The sequence below is a fragment of the Astatotilapia calliptera genome, chromosome 19 (assembly GCF_900246225.1).
Source record: "Astatotilapia calliptera chromosome 19, fAstCal1.2, whole genome shotgun sequence".
NCBI classification, from domain to species: domain Eukaryota; kingdom Metazoa; phylum Chordata; class Actinopteri; order Cichliformes; family Cichlidae; genus Astatotilapia; species Astatotilapia calliptera.
The window spans coordinates 24,359,082-24,377,466 of record NC_039320.1 but is presented as its reverse complement, the minus strand read 5'-3'; the positions used below and the strand labels follow the sequence as shown (position 1 = coordinate 24,377,466).

The 18,385-nt window shown below is 42.5% G+C and overlaps 1 protein-coding gene across 3 annotated transcripts in view; it reads left to right on the top strand.

Moving 5' to 3' along the window:
• Positions 1–18,385, top strand: part of mnat1 (MNAT1 component of CDK activating kinase) — a 35,875-nt gene that overhangs the window by 5,974 nt on the left and 11,516 nt on the right. For all 3 annotated transcript variants that reach the window (XM_026151149.1, XM_026151147.1, XM_026151146.1), the window contains 6 exons: positions 1,313–1,465; positions 1,850–1,923; positions 2,872–2,975; positions 3,209–3,349; positions 4,777–4,908; positions 17,043–17,164. In XM_026151149.1, coding sequence (XP_026006934.1) covers positions 1,313–1,465; positions 1,850–1,923; positions 2,872–2,975; positions 3,209–3,349; positions 4,777–4,908; positions 17,043–17,164 — 726 coding nt within the window. The remainder of the gene's footprint in view (positions 1–1,312; positions 1,466–1,849; positions 1,924–2,871; positions 2,976–3,208; positions 3,350–4,776; positions 4,909–17,042; positions 17,165–18,385) is intronic.

Sequence of the window (18,385 nt, the reverse complement as noted above, 5' to 3'; positions counted from 1 at the left end):
TGAAAAGTCGGGTTTTTTCCCCCCCCCTTTAGCTTTGTTATACTTTATTATGAAAACTGTAAATGCTCAAAAGCAGATAGTGCTATTTGGAAACCAGATGTCTTTTTTGAGGTGGTCACAAGCAGGAAGGTGGATTCCTGTTGAAATAAAGCTCCACAGAGACCTAATTAAAAGAGTGTACTGTGCAAACGTTTATCCAGGCTCTCCACCCCATCAGGGGAGATAAAGGAACATTCCCATTGTCTTCGGTGTCCACTACTCACTTGAGTGTGACTGATGGGTAAACGCCTACCTGCATAAAGGTGTGATTGATGGCTAAGCACAGAATTGTGCCCTCAGGTAGGTCTGCTGATTGGTTACCATGGCGTTTCCAGTGAGGGTGCACAAAGTTCCTGTTTTGGCCTGTGTTTCTTTTTTTCTTTTTTTTAAAACCTGAAATAGTTTCTTCCTTTTGTGTAAAGGCACGCTCTTTACCGAGGAGAGCTTTGATTCATTGTTGCTTATATGGGGAACTAAAGGCCACCTGAAAAACTCATCATGACTTTGCTGTACTGCTACATATTTTTGCCTTGGAAAGACGTAGCCGTTTAACAGATTTATAGCAAATACTTTGATCAGTAACAGCCTAGATTTCCACAGTGTTTAAGATTGTGGTTTATTCCATTGCAGCCTCCTTTCATTTAGGCACCATGTCAGGAATAATAAGAAAGTGGGGGAAGGTTGGAATGACTTTTGGATCCGTTTTTAAAAAGGTATAAAATATTTCAGATTTATTAAAAGCTTTAGTTTAAATGACAGTTCAGCTTAAGTAAGATACTGCTGTTGTTCATCTCTATGCATTTCCCAAATTACATAAGACTCGGTCCTTTCCTGTAATGATAGACTATGCCATGAGTTACCAAGCTGGATTTTATCATATTATGCAACGTGGCTAAATGACTGAGGCCTGTTGAAATAACAATAAAGTAAATGTTTTTCCAGTGCAGACAGACGCTCCGCTGATGGGGTGTCGGGCTAATTTCCTCCTCTCTGAGAGCGGGAGGCAGTCTAATCGACATTCCAATCATAATCCCAGCCATCTTTGAGCACTCAGAGGAAATATTCATGTTCCCCATTATCACCCATTGTGTCTGATGGTTTACAGAGATTTAAAAAAAACCACACAAACACAAATCTGCTTTATTCTGAGGGAAATTGCCACATACGCTCACACAAGCGTGCTTACTACTGACTCTCAGAGGTGCCCAAGGAGGGTCACCTCTGGGGAAAAAATGCAGTTCAGCTTGCTGTTTAATGCCTGTTTTTGTTGCAGATGCGAGAACTGCGTTGAGATGCTGTTCGTTCGCGGCTCGAGCAACTGCGTGCAGTGCGACACGCCTTTGAGGAAGAGCAACTTCCGCGTGCAGCTCTTCGAGGACCCGACAGTAGATAAGGAGGTGGAGATTCGTAAGAAAGTGCTGAAGATGTGAGTGAGGGGGACTGTGAGGGTGAGGGGTGTGGTTCTTGGTGTTTATATGTCATCCCATGCCTCCTCCCACTTCTTAAGCTACCTTTTGTCTTTCTCATTACACTGTTTGTTTTGTAGACAATGCATCTCCCCGGGGGTGCTCAAACGGGAAGGCTCTTTCTCTGCCAGATTTTTACTTCTCAGCCCCTCCCTGCCTCCTCTCTCTTCCCTGTTATCTGTTCTTTAATAGCCCCTAATTGACATCTAATGTGCGCCTATTAGCCAGGATACAGACATGGTATTATAAAATGGTTGATTTAATGGAAGCTATTAATGTCGGTGCATATTTGCTCTCACCAGGTTTTACTTTTTTGCATCACCACTTCTCTTGTTTCTCTGCAGTTACAACAAGAGAGATTTTGACTTCCCCAGCCTGAGAGAATATAACGATTATCTGGAGCAAGTGGAGGACATAGGTAGGAGCTTGGAGCTTCATGCTGAGACTAGTTTAATGATTTCTCCTTGACTCTGGCTGCACAAGAGGATGTTTTACAGGCATTAGTGTCAGCCGGGGCCACAGATTAGGAAACAGAACTTGCAATGTTCACACGTCTTCACTGGCAGGTCAGTGTAAACTTGTAGCTTGGATGTATTAGAAGAGCTGCAAAACAGTGTAAAAATCCATCTAAAACAGACAAATAAAACTGATGGAGTATTTCTTAAAATAAATAAATAAATAGATATACCATTTGGGCCAGTGATGCTGTTTCCATCAGTCCAGTCACCTTGTGAGGTTTTTTTTCTCAACTTTTATTTTCACATTAGAAAACTGCAGGTTTAAACAGTTTAAATGCTTCTCCCATCCACCGCTGGTTTATTTTACACAGCGAGGGTGGAGCTAAATTGAGCAGAAGCTAAAATGAAAGCTGTCTGTATGCAGATAAACTTCTATATAATTAAATTTGGCAGATTTCTTGTAAATTGTCTCTTTCTAGCAGCAACACCTACAGCATGTATATAAGTGGGTCTTTATTATGTTAATTTGTATTATGAAATATATATGTGTTAATAAATTGTATATATTGTTATAGATTAATCTGGCAACATAAAATAATCAAATTTGCTTGTTTTTTGTGCGATCTGCTGGTTCGACGGCCCAATGAGGGGGGAAAAATGTCATGATGAATAATTTCTCCTCAGCTCGTCTTTACATCGTCCCTGGGTTTAAGATATCACATGCATGTTGATTTCAACATTTCAGTTGAATAAATTTGTCGTTATTTCGAGTACAGTTTTAAATGATTTGGAGGATTTAGATAGTGGGTTTAATTAACGGTATTGTGGACTTGGAGACAGTGGTTCTGTCCACAGTGTGAGTTGTGATGGATTGATATGTTCAACAGTGGCTGTTCTTTTGCACACAGTGTATAACCTGACAAACAACGTTGACGTGGAGAACACCAAGCTGAGGATGGAGCAGTACCAGAGAGAGAACAGAGATGTCATCCAGAGAAATAAGGCCAAGCTTGTAAGTACTTTTGAAGGTTTTCCCCCCTTATAAAAGGATAATACCTAATAATGACACTTGTATTTAAGATAAACACTGGCCTTTTTTATTTTAAAGCCAGCTGCTCTGTTTGTCTAAGAGGGCAAAGTGTAGAATCAAGTGCAACAGGGCGGTGCTACAGCTTGTGTAGAATCTGCCGCGTGGTCAATAAAGCGACAGGTTCTTCCAACTTGCCGACTCTCTCTCCTCCTCAGACACGGGAGCAGGAAGAGCTGGAGGAGCTTCTGTTGCAGGAACAGCAGAGCAATGAGCAGCGGCGACTGGAGGTGCTGCAGGAGGAGCAGAGGCAACTACAGGCCAAGAGGAAGAACAAACAGGCTCTGCTGGACGAACTGGTGAGATGCACATGTTGCATGGCCGTGTGCATGTGTAATGACAAATCTAGTGATGCAATTAGCGAGTCACATTATGACAGATGTTCCATGTCGGATGTGCATGCGCTCGGCTCTAGGGTTCGTGGATGTGAGATCATTAAGAGCTTATTACCAGTCATTGTGCTGCAGGTTGCATTGTTCTCATTCTGTGATTCCAAAGCCTATCGGCTCCATTGTGTTGAGCTGCAGGCTTTGAAAGTTATTGTTCCGGCAGAGCGGGCTGCTGAAGGACCATCACAGATAGCTGGCTAAGCTGTGTGTTTGTTTGTTTAAGGCACAGGGCCTGTTGACTGTAGGCAGATGAGATCAGCTCTCACCCCCCCCCCAGGGGAGCTCTCCTGAGCTCTGACATCTGTACGGCCCTGTGGCCACTAGGCTTGCTATTCTTATGTGGGAACACTCACATACATTACATCAACAAATACATTTAGACTGCATGTTGCCGTTTCCCGGAGTGGCTAACTAATCAATAAAACACATCAGTAGGAAGTTGAAACACACTAGATTATTGTTCTTCTCTAATACAACATGTACTCTACGCTGGATTCACATTTGTTGTCTGCCATTTTATTTCACTCATTTGAGTAAAATGTGTCAGTTCTTATGGTCAGAAGAGGACCCATAGTATGGAAACTGATTTAACTGTTACTGACAATATTGATAAATAGCGCCAAAAGCTCTAGACCAGGGGTGCCCAATCCCGGTCCTCGAGAGCTACCGTCCTGCAGCTTTTAGATGCATCCTTGTTCCCACACACCTGAATCAAATGAATGGCTTGTTATCAGGCCTTTGCCAAACATGATGGCATGCTGAAGAGGTAATCAAACCATTTGATTCAGCTGTGTTGGAGTAGGGATGCATCTAAAAGCTGCAGGATAGTAGCTCTTGAGGACTGGGATTGGGCAGCCCTGCTCTAGACTGTCCCACCTTTATAGTTCACCCCATCAAAAATGTCCTACCTCTACAGTGAACAATGTGTCCAGGCTTGTGTTCTTAGATCTATGCGCTTGGCAATACTCCACTGAAGAAATTGAAACGTCCGACCTTGCATTTAATGGAGGTGAAGACGGCGCAGTGCACTTGAAGCGGCGTCCCCTGACAGCGGCACAGTTTTGCTAATACGACTTACTAAAGTTTTGTGGCAGCTGGCCTGAAAGCAGCCCATGCTCATGGTAATGGTAAATGGTAAATGGCCTGTATTTATATAGCGCTTTACTAGTCCCTAAGGACCCCAAAGCGCTTTACATATCCAGTCATCCACCCATTCACACACACATTCACACAATGGTGACCCAGCAATGGGTGGGATATGTTCAATGAACTACTGCGTTACATTTCACACACTAAGATTAATACTTACAAAGTCTATATACGTTTTTTGTCTCCAGGAGCAGTCTCAGCTTCCTGCCACCCTTTTACTCGCTCAACACAAAGTTCGCGCTGCCCAGCTTGAGACCCAGATAGAGCAGCAGAAACAGGCTGTGAAGCCCACCAGTCTGTTTTCAACTGGAATCCATATGGTAAGTGCAACAGTCATATTGTAGTTTTCTACTTCTCTTTCCATCCTGAATGTGTGTTATTTACACACACAGGAAGTGATATGACTTATATGGTCATCAAGGAGCTGCTAATTCAAAGAAAAGCAGCTTTTGAGGAGGATGGAGCCAAAAGTGCTCGTTTCAGCCTGACAATGAATGGAGGGGTTGTATCATGAGCTAAGTAAGGATAATTTCTGTGCTATAAATCATGGACTGGTTTTCCAGCGAAGTTCAAGAATAAAAATATGGAGCTCTAGATGGAGCACAATAGGTCCCATTTAAATCCTGAGAGTTCGATAATCTGGGAAGGTTTTTTCCCTCGCTTACAATTGTGGTTGTTTAGAACAGCTTTAATTCTTTTTTTTCTTTCCACTGTGGTTGGGCAACACATCACACACACAAAAACGACTGCTTTTCATACAAACCCCTGGACTAAGTTTGCTTGTTAGCATACGTCCAACAGACTAAACTTTGCTGCTCTGAACTTATGTTGCAAAGATCTAAGACAAGCAGCAAAACAGTGAGAGCAAAATGAGCATCAATCAAGTTTTAAGAGGCAGTTAATACACATAGTGACATGCCTCTGCTCAGTGCGATTAAGGTGAATCTGAACTGTTGAGGCCATTAGTGTCAAAACTTTACACTGATTGCTTGTTGACAATAGTGTGTCATACATGGCCACGCTTTGAAAAGGAGGATGTTCCTCCATGTTTGGTGCTTCTTCAGTGTGGGAAGAGGCCCTCACCTCTTCATTCATGTCATCACATTCCTCTGGGTGTGCAGTAGGTCCCACAGAGAGCGAGAGAAAGCATGTGGGCTCAGGGTTTCGGCCACTCTGAGCTTGCAGCTTTGTACGCACCGTGTCTGGAGGGACCTTCCATTTGGCTGTAGCTCAGGTTTTCAGTCGTTTATTTTCATTTTACTGCGATGAGATAGGCTGTGTCATCATCCCCACCCCTTTCACAGCAACCCTCATGAGGCATGGTTGTCTTCCCACAGTTCAGTGGTGCGTGGGAGAGATATCTGCTTAGCACTCACCTCAGCTCAAGCTGAAGCAAGGTTTTGACATACTTGGGTAGAACCGAACTCTATTTTTGAAGAAAGGACTATCTCATAAAGCAACACTCAAAGTATTGAACTGAGCTATACGGGGGGATTCAGTACTCTCACTTTCACCTCCTTAATATACAGCGTGAAGTTAAAAGTTGCTGATGGAGAGAGAAACTGCATGATTATGTTGCTCTTGGCTTGTTCTGTGCATGTTTTTCCTTGCTTCTTTCTCCCCATTTCTCCTCATCTTCCCATCCCTGTGCTCTTGTTGGTGGAGTAGAGTTCTTCCCATGCATCTGCTGTTGGACTTGAGAGACTTGAGTCAGGGGAACGTGTGGGTTTGGATTTCCCTTCACCTCAGTCCATAAGAATGACTTCTGTTTGACTTGGTGGGGTTTCAGCACAGAGCGGCAGATTCCTGGAGATTGCTGGAATTCATTTATCTGCTAGGTTCTGGTCCCTCGCTCCAAACAGGGTTTCAGTTTTTCTTCAGCAGAAATTAGGAGAGACAAATATAAAAACACACTTTTTTTTAAAGCTGGGCCACATTTCTATGATTTTGCTTTGAAGCACGACTAATATGTGCCAATCTCTTTACTGTGATATCATGTACTGTTATAATGATTAGTCATTTTTGTAATTTTCAAGCATAAATGGCTCCGGTTTCCTTGGACCCTTTTTTTCTATCACGAGAAGAAAGTCTTATATTTAAAAAAGCAATTTTAAAGGTATTTGCTTTAGGCCTGGAAAACTTTAACAGTTTTCCCAAACTGCTTAGAAATATCAATCAATGAAGTATTCATTAGTACAAGTCCTGTTATCGCTTGTGAAATACACTGACAAATACGAAACAGTTTCATGTGACAGTGATGAATGGGCTTGGAGCACATTTTTGACCTCTTGATTTTTTTCATTTGGATGTTTTTGCCGAGGTGACGTTCACCAGTCACAGGAGCACAAATGTGCGGCGCCCCTGACTCTCTGTACCCACAACCCCCCTCTCTATACTGTCACCTTAACGGTATTTCAGCCAGCTGTTTCATCCGTGGCCAAAGTGAGCCGTCACCAGAGGAATGACATATCTGCCTGTCTTTGGGCTGGAAATTGGGGATGCCAGTTATTCCTCAGCTTCCTAGTCGTTCCGGACTTTATTTAAAGCGTGATCTAATATTGCACCTAGTTGTGATATGTTGTCAACTGGAAACACGCATGGAGACATCTCAGCCATGCTGGCTCTGTTCTTTGCCAGAGTGATTTTCTCGGAGTTCGTGAAGGGGACTCCAACCTTGGCCCTGATGTTTCTGGTTATGCACTACCATTGCTGTTGAGCGGACGTTTGAGGAAGTTCACCAATCCTCAGGGAAAGTAGTCTTATTCCAGGTGTGATTTTGAAGTGGGATGGGCCTGGTCTTGCCTTAGGAATGGTCTGAAATCACTCACTAATCCTTTACTTTGTAGGGACTCTATTGAAGCATGAGACACACATTACCCGTGTGTGGATGCGCACACACATATAAATACACCCCCTCCTTAGCCAACCTGAGTAAACATCCTTTGAAGAATAAAGTGTCTTTTAAAATAGATGTCCGCTGATATCAAAAGAAACACTCTGTGTGGGCGGGAGGTGACTATTCGCTGTTTAAACAGGTTGCTTGTTGTAGTCTGACACATAAAACGAGCCTCAGTGCCAAGCTTAATGACAAGAGTCACAATGCTCGGCACCTGCTCTGACAAAATCAGAGGGTAATAATTAGCATACAAATGACATCTACTTTGATTTTATTGTACTCTTGCGTGCTTGCTTTATTTGTACCTGTACATTTTCTTATATTTTCCGGTGAAACTGTGTGTGTGTGTGTGTGTGTGTGTGTGTGTGTGTGTTTGCAGTTGGGAATTTTATTTTATTTTTTTCCCCAGCTGCTACAGTGTCCCATTCCTGAAAGCATTTTGACTGATGGGGAATCTTTCCACCTTGGGGGCAGCTTTCAGCGCCATCTTAAATGAAAGGTCCCAGGTTCCTGCGCTGCTGGGGCCCAATCCCCTCCTCACAGGCAGGAGAGCAGCTGACATACCTGACGGGGCCGGCATGGGCACCTAATGAAAGCAGGAGGCAAGAACACACATAAACAAAAGTGGAACTCACACACACAATCGGCTAAATGTGGGTGGAAAGTTTATACCTAAACATTGACGTGTAGCTGGCTGAAATAACCTCGGGTCCTCTCTGGCTGTAGTCCATTCTACTCTTAGGCTGTGGAATTTGAATACCACAGAAAACACAAGCAAACACAAACACACACAGACATGCTGTGAGCTTGTTTGCTCAGGCCTGTTTCACTTGGTTAAGTTGTCCTCTAGGGTGACCTCTGCGCAGTAGACGCACTTGTCAGCGCTGTGCCGGCTCTGCTTTACTTCGCTCTGGCAGACTGGCCCAACCTGTTTTGCCTGCAAGTTTGTCGCTTTATACTTAATGCAACCCCCACTCGCTCTTCTTCAGTGTTATCTTTATATCCCTTATTCACAAATTTTTACAGATGCAGGTAAATTATGTTGTTTATACTGAGATTGTTGACCTTGCAGCATTCAAAAACCAAAGGTGACATGTTTTATGTGGGAGAGTGCACAAACTCTGTCCTTTGGCCTTTTCCTTTATATTGGACTGCTGGCACGCAGGGTTGAAAGCGCTGGCGTGGGGGGGTCACCTCAGGGAGAACCGTCAGCCCTGATTGGCACCAGCACATGTGGGCATTCACACCTCTGCCCCTGGCCCCGGCTTGGCCCTGTTTAGGTTGGCCTCAGCAGCCCTTGGGCAAGCTGCTTCAGCCCAGCCCAGCGGAAAAAGAAGTTGTCAGCTTTAGGGGCTTTGCGCTGGGGCAGCTGCCACTGGTCAGGCAGTTATATTTAAACTTGTAAGGCAAGTTGAGGCACTGTATGAGAAGCAGTTTTACACTTGCTACTTGCTGCTTAGTGGGCTGCTGGGTAGCCCAAAGCTCTTTATCCATACAGAAGCACTGGCAGCACCAGTGCGGAAGGTGGAAGTGAGGACTGGAGTTGGGCTGGGACTAGCCTGGCCCTGAACTGTGGTTATTATTTTTTATCCCCTCTGCAAAACCAACCACTGTTCCCCCTTTTCCATTGTTCTCATTATCAGGATTTGCATTAGCGCCGAGTGCCTCGATGGCTCTGGAGCTGTGGCTTCCCAAATCCTCGGGGACCACATGAGTGTATGTGGTTGTGTGTGCGAGTGCGTGGATGTTGTGGGAAGGTGCTGATGGAGAGGTTAGTCTCAGCAACCTTGATGTGTCCTGCTGAGCTGCAAAGTCAAGGGAGAGAGTGGAATGGGCGGGGAGTGCTGACGATTGTTCCGTGTGTGTGTGTGTGTGTGGAGGGGTCTTGTGACCCACAATCTGAGCCGTTGACCAATGAGCCTTTTGGATTAAAGTTTGGCATCGTTAACGCTGTATAAGATCTTCTTCTTTAGCCTTGTTTGACCGCAGTTCTCACATTTTAAATCCTATTCTAATCATACTTTAGCATTGATGGTCAGTGCCAAGTAATATTATAGCTTAATATGCCATTAAAACATATTTTTTTGTGAATCCTTTAATGACACATTCTAGTACTTTCAAAGTTATGTGACTTTTATGAGAGTCCTATAAAGTTACTTTAATGTTTACCTATATTTTTAGGTTTCAGGCGCAATTTTTCTACTTTTGGGTCTCTATGATGTCAGTAATTAGGATTATTTTTTTACCTTTATTTGTACAGGTAGTTCCACTGAGACTCAATGTGTCATTTACAAGCGACACCTACATCAGACAAACATATTAAAATTGCAACAATAAAATAGTCAATGCACAAATGTTTACACAGTCAAAAACAGGAACAAGTTCCCAGTGATGGTTTTGCAAGTTCATTTGTACATCTTTTAAAGTCTGCAAGTCAAATCAGTATTCCATGTGTTCTTTCATGTACTCAATGAAGACGGGGCAGAAAAGGCTCTGTAACATACACAGCTACTTTAGTAAAGTCCATTAATGAAACTACCCCCTAAAAACAATTCCCGCTAAATAAATACTTATGTGTAATGTTAAAGCACAATATCAGCCTGCACACCTGTTACCTGCATCAGTTAACGGATAGACACCTGCAACAGTTTTACTTGGAATTGGTTGTGGTACAACCGGATAATGTTGAGGTACAAATTCAGGGTAAGTTGAAGTACTCCCATTGGCATGACGGTGATTTCCTCAAATCATCCTCCCCTGCGGTTTTATTAAGATTGATGGCCTCCAGAGTTTCACTTTAATGCCACAGGGGTATTATATGAGCCTTAAAACCAGTTACATGCTCAAACTTGTAATACACTGTGTTGTATAGGTAGGAGGATGGGCCTCCATAATGATAAAACCAGATGTTTATTTTGGCTCTTGCTGGGGCGTTGTTTCAATAGCCCCTTAGTCCCTCAGCCATTTCTGCTCTGCTGGGTCTGGCTGGGGGTCTCTCGCTCTCTCTCGCTCTCTCGTTGTCTTTAACTGAAGGACTTAGAAAACAGCATTCATACTCTAAGTCACATTGACTTGATGTGCACATGATTAAAGCCTCAGCAGTGGTATTAGCTGTAGGAGAAATCAGTCCTGAGGGGTCACAGCTCTACATTATGGGCATTCATTCAGTTTTTTTTTTTCTCTTTCAAAGCATTTTGTATGTACTACAAGTCATTCATTTACACATTTCTGTAAATATAATTAGAAGTCGCTATGTTTGCGTGGACATCTTTAAAGGCTGCTTTTGTGGGTGCTGATGCATCTGTGCAAGTTTTCAAGGTGCCCTTGCAGAGGAATGTAGAAGAAATTTCCCCAGAATGGGGGCTGGGTCTGTTGTGTCTGCCACTTAAAAAAAAAAAAAAAAAAAAAAAAAAGGTGGTCTGATTTACTGCTCTTCAGCCATCTGCAACTGCCAATTTGCTGCTCTTTCTTTACCACACCACCACTGAGGAGTTTTCTTCTTCTGCTTCTCCTTCCACCTTCCCTTTGTCCCAGTGCATCTCATTGAGTGCGAAGTAGGGGAGTTAAGCAGTGCTGAAAGTTTGAAAGAAGATGGATGAACAGTCTGAAAGAGTGCAAAAGAGAGTGAGAGTGACTGGGATTGCGTTCATTGGTCTGGATTTCATTAGCCTGTGGTGGGGCTCCTCTGCGTTGGATGAATGGATAGGATGGTATAACAGAGCACTGGTACCTCAGGGTACAAGGTTGAATGAAAACCATGGAGAAGTGTGTGCCTAGTGCTTTAAAGGAAACAGCGTTTATACACTAGCAATGCAAATATATTATATTGTTTTTTCTAATTTACTTGCATATATTAGGAATTTACAGTTGACAATCTGGCCAAGAACAGATACCCAGCAGTTTTTTGGCATCCCTTGATGAAAGAAGAGAAAAATATCGTTTAACTGACAGTGACATCATAAGGAAATGTTTTGGTGTGATTTGATATTTAGTTTTCATAATTTCTTCTGTGGAAAAACCCACTTTTAAAAAATTTATTGCTGTTTTATTGCTTTTAATGTGCTGCAACTGCCGTTATCCCTGTTGCCACCCACACCTTCATGTGTAAACCACAGCTGAATGCAACAGGTTTAGACTCGTTCTGTTAAAATAATTGAAAGTTATTCTGGGAAGCAGGATTTTGTGAAACAGATGAGATCCATCTGTTTAACTTCCTATAGGTAAATGTAATATGGGGTGGGGGGTGGGGTTGTTTTTATTTTATTAAGTTAGCCCATAATGAATTCAATATCTGGATTATTTTATGGATCGTAAGGGAAAAATGATGCTGGCCTAATGTGGTCGGAGGTGAATGAATGGTGGTTAAATAATTGTCAGGATAGATATATTTATTTTTGAAGTGTATTTTATAATAAGTTGCAGGGAATTTAAAAAATAAAATGCAAAATACACTACGTAGACAAAAGTCTTGGTCCACACCTCTTCCTTTTTCAGTCCCATTGCCACATGTGTGTAAAAGTACGTAAAAAGAAGCCAATGCTGTGCTAACTATATGCAACTACAGTGGGGCAAAAAAGTATTTAGTCAGCCACCGATTGTGCAAGTTCCCCCACTTAAAATGATGACAGAGGTCAGTAATTTGCACCAGAGGTACACTTCAACTGTGAGAGACAGAATGTGAAAAAAAATCCATGAATCCACATGGTAGGATTTGTAAAGAATTTATTCGTAAATCAGGGTGGAAAATAAGTATTTGGTCACCTCAAACAAGGAGAATCTCTGGCTCTCACAGACCTGTAACGTCTTCTGTAAGAAGCTTTTCTGTCCCCCACTCGTTACCTGTATGAATGGCACCTGTTTGAACTCATCATCTGTATAAAAGACACCTGTCCACAGCCTCAAACAGTCAGACTCCAAACTCCGCCATGGCCAAGACCAAAGAGCTTTCGAAGGACACCAGGAAAAGTATTGTAGACCTGCACCAGACTGGGAAGAGTGAATCTACAATAGGCAAGCAGCTTGGTGTGAAAAAATCAACTGTGGGAGCAATCATCAGAAAATGGAAGACATACAAGACCACTGATAATCTCCCTCGATCTGGGGCTCCACGCAAGATCTCATCCCGTGGGGTCAAAATGATCATGAGAACGGTGAGCAAAGATCCCAGAACCACACGGGGGGACCTGGTGAATGACCTGCAGAGAGCTGGGACCAAAGTAACAAAGGTCACCATCAGTAACACACTACAACGGCAGGGAATCAAATCCCGCAGTGCCAGACGTGTTCCGCTGCTGAAGCCAGTGCATGTCCAGGCCCGTCTGAAGTTTGCCAGAGAGCACATGGATGATACAGCAGAGGATTGGGAGAATGTCATGTGGTCAGATGAAACCAAAGTAGAACTTTTTGGTATAAACTCAACTCGTCGTGTTTGGAGGAAGAAGAATACTGAGTTGCATCCCAAGAACACCATACCTACTGTGAAGCATGGGGGTGGAAACATCATGCTATGGGGCTGTTTTTCTGCCAAGGGGACAGGACGACTGATCCGTGTTAAGGACAGAATGAATGGGGCCATGTATCGTGAGATTTTGAGCCAAAACCTCCTTCCATCAGTGAGAACTTTGAAGATGAAACGAGGCTGGGTCTTCCAACATGACAATGATCCAAAACACACCGCCCGGGCAACAAAGGAGTGGCTCCGTAAGAAGCATTTGAAAGTCCTGGAGTGGCCTAGCCAGTCTCCAGACCTCAACCCCATAGAAAATCTGTGGCGGGAGTTGAAAGTCCGTGTTGCTTGGCGACAGCCCCAAAACATCACTGCTCTCGAGAAGATCTGCATGGAGGAATGGGCCAAAATACCAGCTACTGTGTGTGCAAACCTGGTAAAGACCTATAGTAAACGTTTGACCTCTGTTATTGCCAACAAAGGTTATGTTACAAAGTATTGAGTTGTATTTTTGTTATTGACCAAATACTTATTTTCCACCCTGATTTACGAATAAATTCTTTACAAATCCTACCATGTGGATTCATGGATTTTTTTTTTTTCACATTCTGTCTCTCACAGTTGAAGTGTACCTCTGGTGCAAATTACTGACCTCTGTCATCATTTTAGGTGGGGGAACTTGCACAATCGGTGGCTGACTAATTACTTTTTTGCCCCACTGTATATGCAGAGCTTAAACCTCCTCTGCCATTAACATCAGCACAGAAACTGGAGTGTGAGCTTCATGGCCGAGCAAATCCTTTAGGTGTAATGTGAATGTGGCCAAGTATTTTTGTCCTAGAAAACATGATGCTGATGAGATATAGCATAATAATAGTGATTAGAGCTGGGCGATAGAACGATAACGATATGTATCGCGATATAACTTTTAATCGATAGAGAAATTAAGCTGTCGCGATAGACCTCGCCGCTCTTGTCCTCTTAAAAAAAAAAAAAAAAAAAAAAAAAAAAAAAGGTCAGCCGATCCAAATTCAGTAGCGCAGAGCCGAACCAATCACAGCCGCAGCGTCACGTCGCGTGACTTGTTACGTACAGCACAAGTGCCAAGCCGCACGTGTGTTTGTTTGGGAAGCAGCCAGCGGGTAATGGAGCCAGCGCATAATGGAGGAAATGAGTGTGCCGACTAGAAAAATCAACCGAGCGTGACCGAAGAGAAAACAGATTATGGTTCCAACGCCGGAGAGATTGTCGAACGGAAGAGCCATAGAAGTTCCGTAGTGTGAAGGTATTTCGGCTATTTCAAGTCTGACAAAAAACAGAGTAGCGCGCACTGTAAATTGTGCCGAAAGCAAGTCTGGAAATACAATAAACTGGTGCATGCGTCACACTGTGCGCCACGTTATTGTTTCGGTGAAATGAATTTCTACAATACTGTTACTGTTAATTCTACTCTCTGCAGTGTTTAAATGCTTACATATACACACAGTTACTGTCCCTCCACACATACGACTCGGTTCTGCTTCTATGCCCCAGCTTTGTTTACTTTTTCCCACCGAGGCTTCTAGACTTCTGATTGGCCAACATTTCTGCACGGTTAGGAATCTAGCGCCACCTGCTGCTTTGGCATGTTCATAGCAGCGTTTTCCTTCATTTCTGCCTTTATGTGTGGACGGGATTATTTTTCAAAACGAAAACGGAAAATCTCCGTTTTCAAAAACACCCGTGTACGTGTGGACATAGCCTCAGTCTCTGACTGGAAGCGCTAATTCATCATTCGGCTTTTGTCAGACTAAAGTAACTGTTAAAACTGTTTGAAAAGCTCAGCTATACAACAAGGAGAGATTGAGAATTTCCTTTTAGTTCTCAGTTTATTTGATATTGACAAAAGTTAGTCAGTTTTGTCTGTTCTTCTGTAAAACAAACTAAGATTTATTTTTAGAATTAATATTTTGTTTCTAAGTGGAATTGACAGTTTAGTCTGTTTCATTTGTTCTATTTTGAAACTTAAACGCTTTAGCGGCTGCCTTTTGTGTAGTTTGCAATATTTGCCTTTATTTATCTGAAAAAGTCTCATGTTCCTTAAGTACATCTACCCTGTTGAACTTATTATGGGAAATAAATATTTAAAAACAAGCTGCTGATTATTTCACATTTTACTTGTGAGTAACGGCACATTTAAATCTTACAAATATAGTTATTTGGCTTATATCGTGATAGATATCGTTATCGCCTGAAATGAAAAAAACATATCGTGATATGAAAAAATCTCATATCGCCCAGCTCTAATAGTGATAATGATTATGATGATGATAATAATGAAAAGAAGAAGTATAATAATAATAATATGCAAAACGACAAACTTCTTGAATCTTGAAAAATAGATAAATAAAGCTGAAGTTTATTTTAATGCTCTCATGCAATGTTGTACTCATCTGCTGTCTTTCTGTATTTCAATAACTGTTGTTACTTATCTCTCCTACTTTTCTTTTTGGTGAACATCTTTCAGTAGGGTTGCATTTATCGTTCTGCGCTGCTCTGAGTTGTCCGTTTTCAGCATTTAGGCGCGCGACAACATCCTGTTTATCTGTGCCAAGATGATGAGGTGGTGAAATATCAAAAACCTCTTTATTCAGAATTTCTGTGTAAAAGTTGCGTTGAGGCTGCTGCATCTCCAAAAGCATGTACAGATTCTCAAATTCTTTTGGTTGCGTCTTTCTTAAGCTAAAAGACATAATCTTGTGCATGCCTGTCTGTTAATGTGACTGCATGCAGTTCAGACTTGCACTGTTGAATCTGATAGGTTTGTCATTCAGACATGAAGCGGACCAGTTCAGATGCTGTCAGATTAATGGGGGGAAAAGTGCACATATGAAAGCACCTTTATTGGGACCTGGAAGGAAACTCTGCATGTGTTGTCATCTCATGTCTTTGGTGCTTTTGTAACTTCCAGCTCAGGTTTTGGTTGCTCTATTTCCCCCGTGTCTGCGCTCATATGGGTCAAAGCATGTGTGAAGGCAGGCAGTGTGAGGCCGCAGGGCACATGTTACTCGTTTAGTTTGGTTTTCATCGACTCCCCTCTGTGTTCTGTTGTTTATACTCCCCCCACTACTTTTTTTTTTTTCTTCTTGGCTTTCTCTCTTATCTTTTTATCTCTCCTTTGTCTCTGAGGTCCTTCGCTGCACTCTAAAATAGTTCATGTTTGTTTAAACATCATCCTTTTTAATTCCAGGTTTGTTTCATGAATCAGGCTTGTCTTATGAGTCTCATTACTTTAATGCTGGAGAAAACATAGCGGTCGGATGCTGTGTGGAAATTCCCCTTTGATGGCAGAGCCCCAAATCGAACAATGCTGCAGTATCCCGAAGAAGTCTCGTATTTCTTACTCGATCTGCACGGTCAAGAGCATTAGGAACTGGAATAGTCTGACTGAAATTTCAGCTCAGAGTAATTATTGATTGGATTAAAAAAAAAAAATTAAACAACTTTTATAAGATTTACAAGCGTTTGTAATTTGAACATATTTCAGTCGGAGGCAGCTTTGACGGACATAGTTTTAGGTGAAACCACGCTAAAATAATCACAACTCAACCCACAAACAAAGCATTTCCTCCACACTACATTTATACATTATCAGCCGATTTCTCTTTGGTGGTTTTATGGAGCAAGCCAATAGCCATTTTTGAACCAAAGTACACTTGCTTTGTTATCAGGAATTGCATTTCGGCCGACCACAATTTTCCTGAACGATGTTCTCATCCCTTTTTTTTTTTTTTTTTTTTTTTTTTTTTTTTTTTTTGTGTGTCCTGTTCAGTTTCCAAAACTATTTGACTGCTAAAAACATGTTCAGTCACTGTCCTGCCTCAGTTTCTCCTCCAAACCGCCGTTGCCGGGGGAAAGTGAAAATGTTGTCAGACAGAACTTCTATTTCCAAACCAGTCTGTCAAGAACCAGTGGGTGCTAATGCTGCGGACTGATTGACTTTAACCGTATTCCAAACAATTTTTGTGTGTTTGCGCCATAGCCATAAAGTTTCCAGGGTTGCACGATGCGCCGAGACAATGACGATTATTTCCCGTCTTGAATGACGTGCCTCTTTTGTGTTTTTCTTTCAGCGACAGACGGTGTCTCTCCAGCCTGTTACCAAGATAGAGGATGTTCTTTACCACTACAGACCCCTCCAAGTTGAAACCTATGGACCCCCGGTGCCTGAACTGGAGCAGCTGGGCAGACTCGGGTACAGTTATTTACTCAGTCTCATTTAGTCTCAAGAACTCTGAAAATGTGGATTTTCTTTAAGTTCTTGAGAAATTTCCTGGAAAGCATTAAGCAATATGGCCGTATGGTATGAATAAAGATAAAGTTATGTCATAGTCAAAATTGTTCAAATATACAAGATGACTTTATTACCAGTTTATACACAGAATACTGCTGGATTATTGTTTCTAAAATAGAAGTAATGAATTAAAAATGTTTTCAGGAATGATCCCATCAATTTATAGTTCCATGTCAGTTACAGGAAATTACAGGAAATCTTGGGAAGGAAAAAGTATTTGCAATTCATTTAAATTATTATGTTTGAAAAGGTTTTGTTGTAGGTGTAGCAAGTAGCTGCCAGATGAGAGGTCTGCTTGGAAAATCTTGACTCTCTTCTGATTAACTGGGAGAGTGAAAGCAAAGTGAGGGTGGGGAAGGGAGGAGGGAAAGGGAATAACAGCCATCACCCTGCCACAAGCCGCCACAGTGCATCTGCAGGAGCGTCCATTAACACACAGGAAGTGCTTTCCCCCGACGGCCCCTTTGGGCCAATCAATCCACGACGCCATTGGTCCACTCCTCACCGAATGTAAGCTATCTATCAGCCAACCCAGCGCCCAGCCGTCTGCACTGCAACTGGCTGGCACTATAGCCTGCCCACACGTTGAGGGTGGCCTGTGTTTATTGGGTGATAGAAGCAAAGTGGGGTTATAGCTTTTTAATTTCAGGGGCAAGCTCAGTGCTTCACTCTAGCAGTAACTTTAATTTGGCTGAGACGTGCATATTAAAGTATAATGTCAGCGTGTTTAGGATAAAGGATTTCTAGTTTTATTGTTCCTTTTTTGTTCAGGAAAAAGTTGCCATTGACTTTTGTTGCACAATCACCTGGAAAAGCACAAGCTGAAGGTGAAACGTTTCAGGAGAGTTTAAGCTGAATAACTGCTGCTTGTTTACATTATGTATTCAGTGAAGTGCTGAGGTTCTACTTCTTTTGGCCAGGCTAATCAATATGCAGATGAAACACATCTCACAATTTTTGCTGCATGCTGGAGCTCAGTGGAAGGAGGAAAAGCAGCCCCACCTCCCCTAGTGTCAGCAGTTCAGGGGTCCAGGAGGACCGATGCTGGAGAGGAAGGACTCTGCCACAGAGATAAATGAGGCTCTGTTCAGTTCAGTGAAGAACACAAGTCCCTTTGGTGCA